General features: G+C 42.0%; 2 protein-coding genes across 2 annotated transcripts in view; both read left to right on the forward strand.

Annotated features, from left to right (window-relative positions):
- Window positions 1-13,070, forward strand: part of LOC134880006 (ribonucleoside-diphosphate reductase large subunit) — a 305,041-nt gene that overhangs the window by 205,453 nt on the left and 86,518 nt on the right. The gene's annotated exons all lie outside the window — the stretch shown is intronic.
- The window catches only part of ppp1r37 (protein phosphatase 1, regulatory subunit 37), a 34,598-nt gene that overhangs the window by 2,805 nt on the left and 18,723 nt on the right, over window positions 1-13,070 (forward strand). The window contains exon 2 of the mRNA XM_063906745.1: window positions 11,473-11,570. Within this exon, the coding sequence (XP_063762815.1) occupies window positions 11,473-11,570 (98 nt within the window). The remainder of the gene's footprint in view (window positions 1-11,472; window positions 11,571-13,070) is intronic.

Genomic DNA, 13,070 nt, shown 5'->3' on the forward strand with positions numbered 1-13,070 from the left:
ATCAGACAATGATTCACATGCTCCTTGGTGTGGTGTGGACAATGGGCATCATTTAATAAACGTTAAATAGTCATAGTATGCAACGTGTGTTAGCATGGAGTACTGTGACCACCGTTGTGATGGTTACAGTTGATTAAGATGTCAAATTGAAGTTTATTTTGACAAATATACTGCTGGCCGTACAGTGTCTTCATGATCTGTGTGGTTTTAATGGCAAGCCAGAGAGCGTCCTGTTTGTGTTGTATAAAACCAAAAATGTAGGCCAGGCCAAAGCAAGGGTCAGTTATGCGAGATTTCCAGAATGGAGGAAGGGGCGGTAAAAGAAGCAAATAAAGCTTTAAGGTTCATTTGCATGAACAAAACCGCCTCATGTTCAGCTGAATATAAATTGACCCATTAACACGGCTGTAGTTGGTTAGACATCCACTCAGAAAAACCCTTATGTCTTCTCCGATTTATTCGGCTTCTTGTTACTTTAATTTATTTTCTAACCACTCAAATTATTTACATCTTCATTGCATCCATGACCCTCACTGGTTGTCGCGTAACTCTTGAGCTTTTACACATGTTTCTATATCAGTTTACGCTGCACATGCCAGTCAGCCAGTGTGGTAGGAAATTGGACAAGAAATATCTTCAGCCAAACTCCACGGGGGCAACGTCCAACCAAGTTAGCAAGGATTTCTAAGACCTTGTGAAACCCTTGGCTCTGAGAACAGTCCTGTATATGAATGTAATGATCTGTGGCTCAGATTATTATCAAGCACATTTATCATGAAGTTTATTCATGTTCCAAAGGTCCAGCTGAGTGCACGGTTGTTATAGAGGCAGACAGACAGTTGGTGGCAGTGAAGTTAATCACATGATACAGAGTTTTCTGCCATTAATCTACTCAAATACAGCAAAACGGGCACAATCCAACAACTACAATCTTTTGAATTACAAATACTCCGACTCTAAAATGTTCCCAAATAAGGTGATTTCAGTCCAGGTATTGTTTTATTAAGGTCTGATTTAAGGAATTACTTTTTGCTTACCCTCTTTGTTTTGTTCTCGTTGTTTTCAGTGATTTAATGTAGATTGCTGCCAGAGTCAAACCATTTAATGTTAAGCAATTCAAATGGCATTTTGATGGGTTCTTTCACAGCGGTTTCTTGGTTTGGATACATAACCAAGCCAGCTTTCTAGGTGGAAGTAAGGGATATTCTATTCCTGTAGGAGAGACACGACTAATGGATACTCAAATGACAACAAGCTCGAAGGAGATTGGAAAAGCTACTTCAAAGTGAAAATAACCTTAAAACTAATTTCATTGATCAACATGGCTAACACAAACTACGTTGAGTAAACCAGTACAGTAGCATCTGTGCTGATTGAACAGATCGTAAAGGGGACACACTCCCAAAGATCCCCTTCTAGAAGCCTCTCAGACAAAAGAGAACTCCCTGTAAAAGCATGCAGAGGACTGTTGTAGTGGTTTGGAGATAAGGCACTGTTGAGATTAAAAAACTGATCTATGCTGATCCAGTACTAAGCCACACTTTGACAATACACTCTGAGCTCTTGGAGCTGCAACACAAGGCCAATGACATGTGTGTTGTAACCTTATTGTTTTGCCCAGTAAAGTGAAAATGTGTGAATTTACTCTCCAACTCGATGTTCAACCCTCTGAACCTTTGACGTTCACTTGGATATATTGTCCTCTGTCCTGATTCTGCCCTCTATGTTGAGGACATGCTATCACAGGGACAGGCTATCTGAATATGTTTGTTTCTCAGCCAAAATCCAGGAAATGAAATGTATCCGCCACTCCAAGGCCCTTCATGCTTTGTCATGAACCTCGACCACAATAGCTCCCTGATCCATCCAGACCCCTTGATCTGCAGATCTAGTGTCAGGCTCTCTGGGTCCCTGTCTCATGTCATCTGTCAGTAACATAACAGTAAAGAGAGCCCGAGCTCACAGACCCTGGAGCTTGATCCATGCACAGTATGAGTTACTGCTGTATGAGCACAGAAGAATGTGCTAAATGTAAAGCTAAACATATCTGGTTTAATAGCTGTCACGAAATGAGCCTCTGTTAGGAGCAAAAGCTGCCATTCAGAACAAACACCTGCGTTTCCGGAGGGAACAATATTATCAAGATCAGGTGTACTATTTAATTTCTTTCACTGGCACTCTCATTTTACCACATTTGATGCCCAGTTGCATTGCATCATAAGGCATGCAATGTGTGAGGCAAGCATTTAGGTATGCTAAAAACACCACTACTGCCTCTGGGTACAACCTTTTCTCTAATTCTGCCGACAGTGGTAATATAATATTAATGTGATTTGGTTCTGAGTTTGATAATATCTTTCCTAAGGCTGTTTTCCCTTCCCCCTCTCCCTGTTGAGGCTTGAGGGACGCCTGTTCTTTCCCTCAAGGCCCGGGCAAATACTACATCATATCCTGAGATTCCTGAACTTCCCAGCATGCTGTGTTGCTTCCCCTGCTCCCTTCGCCTCTCCTCCCCTAGTTCTCCTCCTCCCTGGCTGGCCAATTCAGTTTAGAGACAGCTCTAGTTAGAACAGCAAAGCACAAAAGCCCTGGATCATATTGGTTCATCTGCAAAGTAATTTATTTTCTAACACATCGGTTGCAAACACTCTTGAAAGCTGAAACAGATTTTGTTGAGTCGTGATGCGAGCCCACATTGTGAAGGATAGAGAGTACTATACGTACTGTGATACAGCTTTCTAGAGGAAAAGGTGGAACCCTCCTATTTGCAGTGCAGACATTTCCTTCATATTAATTTCTGTTTATTCTGCAAGCGGCCTAACTCTGTGGCCTACGTGCAGCTCCATCTCATGTCATCAGACCCAAGGCCCACTTGGCAACAGGTTATTAGAGGCTTTGTGACCTGTGTTATGGCTGGGGACCAAGTTACACACTGATTAGAAAAAGTGTTCAGTGTACCTAATGGTAATCAGTTGGTGCAAGAGGCTGACCTGGATTGGATTTTTCTGAGGAAAAGAGGGAAAGGCTTAAGGAACTTTTTGGAAGTTCTGCATAAATGGACTGTGTGTTGTATGTCCTCTAAAGCACACTTTCATCCTATTGGAAACACCATAGCTGGAAACATTTGAGCTGAAAAGTAGCTAAACAGTCAAATGTCAGCTGACAATGCCAGCATTTGTACAGGTGTCATTTACTGGCCATTTTCCATAAACACTTTAAAAAAAGAAAGATAGAATGCACAGAAATACAGGATAACAATGCACAAAGTATGTATAATAGAGAAAATAGAAACTAAAGAACCATTCCTGTTAGTGGGGGGCGGGTCTGCTCATGCCATGTGTTGCAAAAGTGTTGTCAACATTGGTGTCTGCAACATAAACCATGTCATGATGACACCGTTTCTAAATAGTTTGTGTGCGTGGTTTCTTTCCTCATCAGCTCATGCGATATGTCTGCGATCCAATAATACCTGCTGATAATATCAGCCCGGCGGGAAAGCCTTAGTTTATACACTCAGTCATCTATTATGCATTTCTGCCTGTCTGTGCTTCACATGCACTTTGGTTTGTTTTTGGAAATTTGAGAAAGCAGTTTGCGTCTGTTGGGTGTTTGTTTGATGAGTATGCCTGCCTTTTGGCCTTTTGTCTGTGTGCACTGTAGCTGTAAACCAGGATACATTTGACCCGCAGATCTGGGGTTTATAATAAATGGTTGAATTGAGAACATATCAGTCTGAGGGAGTGTTAGCCATCGGCTGATGTCTGGAGATGATTCCTCATTCTGTCCTGATGACTCTATAGGACTTTCTGTTCTCATGAAACACACATTTCTTACTGTCAGGACTCTCTCATCATTCCTGAGGAGGCTGAAATTGTGCCCCCTCATTTCAAAATACAGTATAGCTCATGTCATTCTCCGTCTGGTCTGGCAACTTTTCTCTCTCAGACGCAAGCCTGATTTCATGGTTGGGATAGTTTAAAATGGCTGCTCAGTTTTTTCGTTGCTCTTTTCTTTATCACTGTAGTTCATTATACCAAGAGGGGGACTACTGTTGCACTCTTATGTCATACATCGCTAAAGGCATACAGTACAGATGTTTTGATGTATTATTCACTGCCATGCTGTGTCTGCGGTGTTGTTGAAACACACCTAAAATGCTTTCTTTGCTATATAAGTGAAATTATATTTCATTCAAAGATTGTGTAGGGTGTGTAAAGTGTGGTTGCTGCAGGTGTGGTCATTTGTTCAGTTTCTCCCTCAGTTTTCCCCAAGCGTTGCCCGTTAATAATTGACGCTCATACAGTTACTTGGAAACGATCCCAGAGCTTTTGCATAATTATACTTCTGCGTAGTATGGATGTTTCCTGAGACACTTTATTAGAAGCTGTAACATCAAAATCACTTGGTTTACTCTTGACCCACAGCCCTGTGCTGATACCGTGTGATTTCAGCTGAGCAGAGGGGTTTGAGGTGCTTGTTTAAACCTTTGGGCTCATCTGTTTTAAGCTTAAAGTGCTCCCTTGTAAAACTTTCCTTTCATTGTGTTTACCGCCTGCCGCTTTGCTGTTCAGACTCCTAGAGGCACCCCCCCCCCCTGACCAGCCAGGCAGCCAACTGTCATGTGTGAATGACGCTGCTGTCACCATCCACAGAACATTAGTGTGAAATGGCAGGGAACGGGGCTGGAGACTGGGAGATGGGGGGGCTATTTTGAACACTGGCACTTGCATGTTAAGTAGGAGCTGGCAACACTTCGATGTTCCACCCACAACATACCTACACCTCTCTCTGGAGGCTTGCCCAAAGGCTTGGCCTGTTTTATCATGCATTGTTGTCTTGTGAAAACACAGTCACCTCAACATGGTAGTGCTTTTTGCTTTAGAGTAGCTCCATGCTATGCCAGCTTCCTTACTAAAACACACATTTTTTCCAAACCTCTTCTCAGATATCCTCAGTCCTCTCTCTTCCTTCTGCGTTCCCCTGTGTAAAGGTGAAAAACTGCTTAAATGTGGTCTGTGTTGCTGTTGAACTGTGTTGCGTTACACTGATGGGTGTTGATGATTTTGTCTTCTTCATGTGTGGTTGGCCAAAAGCAAAAACATCTGTCAGCACATTTCAACAACACCACAAACATCTCTGACACAACGACATTTTGAACACAATGTAAAATCACTCATGACGTTATGATTTCTATGATGTTTAAAACACAGGCCTTTTATTGTGGAAGGGAACAACCAGTAAGAAAAAGATGTATTGTGAAATATAGAAAATGTAATATGAATACTTTGTTTATTTTTCGTCTTTCGTTTGCTTGTTAAACCCTCTTGATTCCCTGTAGAGGAATCATTTGAATTTCTTAATATGCAAGAAGCTGGTCCATACCGTAACGCATCTCCCCCTCAGACTTAAATGCTTTTAGTTCTAACAGGAAAACAGATGTCTTCCAACTCTGAGAATGTGGGCCTGCAGCTGAAACAGTGGATTATTGGACACCTGGCCTCCATGTGTTGCTGGATGCTCTGTGTCCGATCTACTATATGGGATCACCTTTTTGCTGCTGGCTGGGTATCATTTCCTCTTAGAGCATGCTCTCTCTGTGCTGACCTGTCATTACAGACATTCAACCGCATGAATGTGGTCTAATCATGGTTTTTCAGAGACCTCTTGTCATCCTTCTGGCACTGGTGTTCAGTTGTCAACAGGCTGATTTAACTTCTCTGACCACTGTCCTCTCTCTCTGGTCTTGTTGTTGAGCCCTGCTGTTTATGCAGCTGTAGATGTGTGCAGGCAGGTCAGGTGTTTACCCGCGGTAGCATGCCTGAGGCTGGTACAGTCTTCGCCACATTTCCAGTCAATGCCAAAGTTTGTCTTAAGCTCTTTAATCACACACACACAGCATTTTTTCCCCCTGGCTGATGTTGGATTTTGCAACATGATTCACAGTATTGTTGGATAATTGTGTAGCCATTATTTTCCTTTGTATTGAAAGTATATCTAAGTGTTCTTGTATGATTGTATTTTTCCCGTAGCATATTTGACCAGTTAAACCTGAATGTATAATGTAAGCAAAAACAATTCAAGACATTATGCAAGTTGTAGGTGTTCGATGGAATCCCTCTTTTGTTCCAATACCTTTTTAGTCTTTGTCAGCAGAAAGTGTTGCGTCTTCCTCAGCTCACATGCAAACTCTTGTCTTGGCTTGTATCCTCCTTTTTTGTTAGAGTGAGGGGAGAATGCGCCTCACTTGCAGACTGTGTGTTTGCACTTTTGTTTCTTGTCAGCTAAAAGAAGAAGAATGGTGAGTGATGAATGCACAGGATGGCAAGGCTTCAGAGGATAAACACACTTTGACATGTATAGAAATGGAAAGGCTTCCCTAAAATGCTTTCTCAACAGTGACTTACCTTCGGGTGCAGAAAAACAGAATCATTGTACGGTAGAGCAACTGCTTTCTGATCGCTGTGAACTTACTCAGAGCCTTTTATATAACAGCAGGTGCTGGGTAGGTGAGGAACGAGCTGCTTCTCCAGGACTTTGGGAGATGATAATCACATGTCCTTACAGGCCGTAAAGGTTTGGCTTCCTCTTCTTGTGTTAATAAGAACTAAGAGCTGTTGCATGTTTCTCTTTAGATGCTCGTTTTAAAGACTGAAAGCAGTGGAAAGCTCCTTCCAAAAGGTTCGAGAAGGAGAAAGGTTGTTGCCAAATTGCTTTCTAACTTTACAGAACTAGTCATTTGTTGGTAATGCACCCTTGCACAGAATCTGCCGGCCCAGGTGAATTGGGGTAAAGAAACTCCTCTTCATTCTCACTGTTGAAATTATTATTTCTCTTTGACACACAAAACAATGTCCCTCTGCACCTCCTCTTCAATGTTTGAGTTGAGGTACCCAATTCATACTGCTTTGATATTTGATCTACCTTCAAAAGAACCTATTTGACAAATACAAAGATTTCTAAATGAAAGATTCTGATTCATATCTCATGTAAAGCCTTTTTCAGTCGCAGTTTATGGAGCTTTAATACATTCACAGTGAGGGTCATCGGCCCATCTGTCCCAGTAAGACTGGCACAAACTGAGTGTGAAGCTAAATCCCACTCTCCCACTGGTGGCACTCGATCTGTTCTGACCTTTTGTGGGTGATGGTAGAGGCTATGCTGTTTGATAAAGCAGAGGAGAAGACTTGTATTTTTAGCTGTTGCATTTAATAATGGTGCCTCTTTTTGGATGAGACATCGTACTTACAAGGCAAGAGGCTTGTCAGGCTGTGTTAATTGAAAATCAAAACTAAATGACCCTGAGTCACACTGGTTGGATGAGGTGGTATAAACAATTGGTTACATTTAATTAGGTAGCATTATTGAAAGTCATTTAAAATGAACAGCCTTATTAAGTTAGCTCGAAGCTAATTACTTCTAGTGTTTAGTCATCAAGTAGATATGTTTACAAATGTTCAATGGCGAAATAGAAATGTGATGGCAATTTGTGTCTACTACACGTACAGCCATACTGTGTGTTGGCCTAAAGGTCTCTAAGCTCCAATGTGGAGTAGTTTGGTGGTGTAATGAATCAATACTGTAGTTGCTAATTATTGTCTTTATACTAACCACGCTGCCTGAAGCCTGCCTGCCTTTGTTGCAGTAAAATGACGTGTTCATTTTTCACTGAAGACCTTGACCTCACCTTGTTCTTAGCTCCAGTGTTATTAAGGTGTGGAAAGTGAAGTAGCAGGTTTCAGGTAACTGAATATCTGCACACATTCAATGCCTAACTGTAAAAAGAAAAAAAGGCTTCTCTCTCCGCTTTACATGCAGGATGTGTCTCTACTTGTTGCAGCTCTGCCGCCTGTTCAGCTTAAATAAGTGATTTAATTTATGGTCGTTGTTCCTCATTGAGTCTGCACCTTTTTTATCGCCCTAAGACAGCCATCCAGTTTATTCCCCACTTCCTTCAATATCACCTACATCAGCAGTGGATCAAATCATTTCAATGGAATGGTATCCAGTATAACCAAATATACGGGTGTACACAATAACATCATGTTAACTTAATAATGTGTGTCGTTATTCACATTCACACTAACTCAACATCAAATGGATTTGAAATCAACAGTGTTTTTGTGCATTTTAAGTTTGCACCCAAGTTTTTAATTCAGTGAGAAAATACTACAGGCGTCGCCGTCACCATGTGGTTATTTGACGTCCATTTCTTGTCATGTCAAATATTTGAATTATTAAATGAAACCATGTCACGATAGAAGATTTTGTTTCCAAGCCCGAATTAGAAATAAGGGAAACTTTTTAAGATCAAAAGCTGTTGATATTGATCAGTTGAATTCACACAGAACTGATTTGGATGATTTCAATATCGTCTTTGTTAGTTTGGTAACCAACATCCCGCTGTTGATCCCTTTGTTCAAAATGTCTAGATAGCAGTCAGAACCTCATCCATCATATTCCTTATCTTTTCCATGAAGCCCACTACATTTACGTCTGTAGGTCCGAGTCAGCGAGCTAGATTTTTATCGTTGTTTGTGGTTTTCCCTCACAAGTTCGGCGACGCTTGCAGCAAGTGATTTAGTGTGTCGTTTAGCAGACTCGCAGTCAGAGACGAGATGGACACGCTCCCTTCACTCATGTCTCTCTCTCCTAGTGGCGTGAAATCTTAATCCAAAGTGGTTCTACTGCAGCTGCCCTTCCTTTTCGGTACAACATGAAGAGCAGGTTTGGTTTTATCCAAGGGATAGTCAGAGCTAATTGGATTTATGTAAAGTGTGAGGATTTGCAGCTGAATTCCAAAAGGGTAGGCAGTGGTATCTCAGTGGTTGATCTTGGTAGTTGAAGGTCTGTTCTCTCAAAGGAAGAACTGTGATTCTAAGTGCACTCTGTTATCAAACGTTACCTCTGTACTTCCTCTCAACCTGATGTTTCGAAGATTCGAGCAGTGGTTTTCCCTCCCTGTCCCCACCTATCGCCTACCTCCCTCACCACCACTCCCTCCTTACATGTACTAGCAGCACCGGTGAGAGTGCAATAAAACGAAGACAAAGCAAGCAGAAATGCGAGCAACAGCTGGAGCTCAGCTCTTAATGATCCTGCAGGGCTGAAGCGTCTAGCCTCTGGTTCACACAAAGCTTTTGAGTTGCTCTCCCATTCTGTTTTCGTTGTCTCTTCATCACTATTTCCTGATTTCATGTACTCTGTTTATTTTATGCCGAGTTGTTCACTCTAAGTTTTCTCTCACTGCTTGTGTTGCTTTTTAGCTCAGTAATGAAAGATTAGACCATGTAGAACCTTTTATTCTATTTCCATTTCCTACCTCCCCTTCTCTTTCTGTAATTAATGAAAATGCTGTGGACCCTCCCTAGGCTTTACCCCCCACCCTTCCTTCAGGAAGTTTACACACACACTTGCTCTGCAGCGACTCTGCACAATAACACTTTTCCAAGGACACAGTGTTCACTGGAACGCACACACTGTTCTGCACACATTTACAAGACTGCACTCTCACTCTGTTGGGAGAGGCCTGTGGGTTAAATCTACTGTTCTTTGTCCTGACTTTCATTTGTAGATAAAAGCACCTATTTGGGTAAATTAAGTGGCACTTTATTGCAACAGATTTTCAGGAGTTAATAACTGCATTTGCTTCCGACAAAATCCTGGAAGCTTGCACGGATTTCGGAGAGCCATATTATTAAAAACCCGAGGCAGACAGTCGAAGCATTTGTCAGTCCTGAACTTGAATAATTTAATATTTCTTGTCACTGAACAAAACAGTCAGCATTTCCTTATCCAACCTGTTTCTTTGTGTTTTTATGCACATACAAGAGCAAACTCTTACGGAGTGTATGTTTGAGAGTCTCTTTGGCCTGGGCTCAAAGCAACTGGAAGAGTTGATGTGGCTGTTTTTATCCTATTCATGTGGCACTGACTTACCCTTTAATTAATCTCACGTACACTTACACCAGTACTTCAGAATCCCTGCAGAATCGTCTCTCGTAGTATTTTCCTCCACCGTCTGACGTGTGGTTAACAGAGAAGCTGAATATATAACACAGTTCATCAGACATGCGTGGCTGCTGATGCGGGTTTGTGAACTGCCTCTTTGTCCCACCTTATAAACATTCAAAAGAAACAGACAAACAGATCCAAACATCCAAATGCACAGTCTGTTCAGCCACTGCCTGGTGCAGATGGAGTGGGGGGCGGGGTGATGAACTTGTGTTGGACTGACGGAGGACACTGGAGACTAGATTGGAGGGAACTGAAAGTGGAGCGGACAAATTGTCACCTTGGTGAGAGAAACCAAAATGCTGACTGCTGCAAAAGTCCGATTCACACAGACACTAGCCGCATGTGTACAGTACTGTAGTACAGCCTTAGCATAGGGCTGTTTCTGTCTGTGTCAGCTTGTTCTGCTTACTCTGAATTTATTTATCCGTCTCTATTTACAGCTTAAAATAAGTCTGGGATAATGTGTAGCTTCCTATTTGCGTTAATGTAATCTGATGTACCGACTCTGGCTGCACCGGTGATGGCACTGCGATGTGTGCATGCACACAGTAACATCCCAGGCTGGGCAATGTCAACTTTTTTGCTACCTGGTTTTATAAATGACCTACAAAAATGGCATGTATGATTTTAAACTTCTCAACGGTCAGGGTTTCTGTCTGGTGATGTGTTGGCTTGGAAAAAGGCCTGTGGTGAAGGCGCTGCTCCGGCTGTGAGTTGCACAGAACCCTAACCCCACCCTACCACTAATTTTTCCCTTCTTTCTTCTTTGATTCTGTCATTATATTTCCCTCCCCAAGTGCCTCACTTCATCTCTCAGCCAGAACAGAGGGGTTGAATGTTGCCCTGTCATCTGACTGGAGTTAGCCGTGCAACAGTCTGGGAAGGCAGCGACAGCTGACCCACTCACACACACCAAGAACAATACCTCCTTTGCTTACTTAAGTAGGGGAGCCCTTAAGAGAGTGCTCCCAGGACCGTTTTGTGTTGCAGTCCTAGACTTCATAATGTTGATAATATGAGCCGGGGGTTGATTTGCAGGATAAGTTCCAGAAATGAAACGCAGTCAATTTCAGATGCTTGGTTTGTTTTCAGATGTTGTTATTGATATGTGGTGTTTGCACAGGCTGTGAACTGCAAAGCACACAACATAGATACCATTTAGATAGTACCATTTAAACTGATGATACGACAACATGCAGCCATAAGTGATGAGAAGAGCCGCTTCGGATTAAAAAGCTTTTACCTCCTTGCATTAAAACTTCCTGAGTGCTTATATGTAATGCATGCAAGTAGTGTGCAGCATAATTATTCAGAAATAGAAAAGGGAAAATGTAATAAAGATCAAATTATAAGACAATATTTCAACCTGACTCTTGGTTATATTTTCTCAGTCTGATTCTTGTGACTGTGTGTTGGCAAAGTAATCCTAACTTTTTCTGTGTTTGCCGTGTTTTGCAGCTCAGAATGTGACGGTGGAGGAGATCCTCTCTTCCTACAAACAGGCCTGTCAGAAACTCAACTGTAAACCCATACCCAAAGTGCTCAAACAGATACAGGTGAGCTGCAACCCACCACACAGCACAGATGAGAAGATGTGTCGGCACAATAACAAAGACACTCACACACAACATTTAGAACACAGGCAAAAGTGTCAACGCTTCCACTGATTAATGAGTCATTTTAGTAAAACTTCCTAATCTCATACATCTCTTAGCAAATTGGAAAATCCTTCACAGCCTCCAGCTTCTGAGCTTTTTTACTCCTCTTCTACTCCAGATTGATGTGACTTATTCCCTTTGTACTGCAGTCTTTGTCACTGAAGCTGCTAACAGGAGATCTCAATGTGCTCCAAAGTTTCCACTAACCCTAAGGTGTCCCCCTGCTGATAACCAAAAGTCACGAGGCCAGGATCCTTCATTAGCTCCCCCCAGAAAGTGTTCAGCAAGCTATTGAATCAACACTTATCAGGTATTGACAGAGCTGGAGACACAGGGGCGTGCTGCTCACATCACGCAGCATCAAGTTCACTGACTGATAACTTTAGCTGCAGTGTGTCCTGCCTCTCAATTTCTGCACTGTACATGCTGGGCAACGTCCAAACCTCTGCGGGGCAAATAACAACGTATATCACTGTACAACATGTATGATAATAGATAATAGTCCGGTTGAGTCAGCACTGTGCAGCTGGCTGGAAACTGTGCGGAATTCCTGGTAAAGCCACCAAAAAGTTGTAGAGTTATTACAACAGTTGTAATTATAATAGTTGTGAGCATGATAACAATGTACTTCTAATTACTACGTCCTAAACCTTAGCTTCTGGTGATGAAAGCACTTGAAAGGCTGGTTACATGGTTTGAAGGCACGGCATGGTGCACCATGGCATGACTCCATATAGAGGTGAGCCTAATTTAGCTGGACTGGTTGTTACTCCCAACAGACCGATGAGTGTTTCATGTCTTTTTTTCCTTCCCTTGTGGTTAGCCTGCACAGTCATGTGTCTCATAATCCCCCAAGCAGTTCCTCAAAACGAGTGGGGGAAGCCTCAGGGCTGTTCGTTTTTATATTCCTACCAACCTCGTGTCTTTTGTATGTGCTTCATCTGTATTGTGATTTAACGTTATACAAGGATATATGAATATATCAACACAGAAAACCAAAAGGAATTTATTAACTTAACTACAAATCACCTGATACTAGAGGACGATCCATGTTTTGCATGTATAAGACAGTAAAGTGGTGTTTTAGTAGAGTTTTCATGAAGCAAGGGGAGCAGGTTTCCTGGGGTTTTTTTGTATACAGGTGGAGACGAGCCATATTAGACGGACAATAATTCGAATGCCTGTGGGGTGCATAACCCCAGGGCATACTGTCCATAACTTAAAATGAGCACTGGAGTGAAGTACTGCATAGCAAAGCAATATAAATGTGCTCAGGTTAAAGTGTCAAAACAATAACTGTCTGTCTAAAAAAATGTCTAAGAAATAGTCATTCTGTAATGTAATGTTGATCATATATATTCGATAATCAGGATTTTGTTTATGTAATCAGATACAGCC

Source organism: Eleginops maclovinus, chromosome 18 (genome assembly GCF_036324505.1).
Source record: "Eleginops maclovinus isolate JMC-PN-2008 ecotype Puerto Natales chromosome 18, JC_Emac_rtc_rv5, whole genome shotgun sequence".
Classification (NCBI taxonomy): Eukaryota; Metazoa; Chordata; class Actinopteri; order Perciformes; family Eleginopidae; genus Eleginops; species Eleginops maclovinus.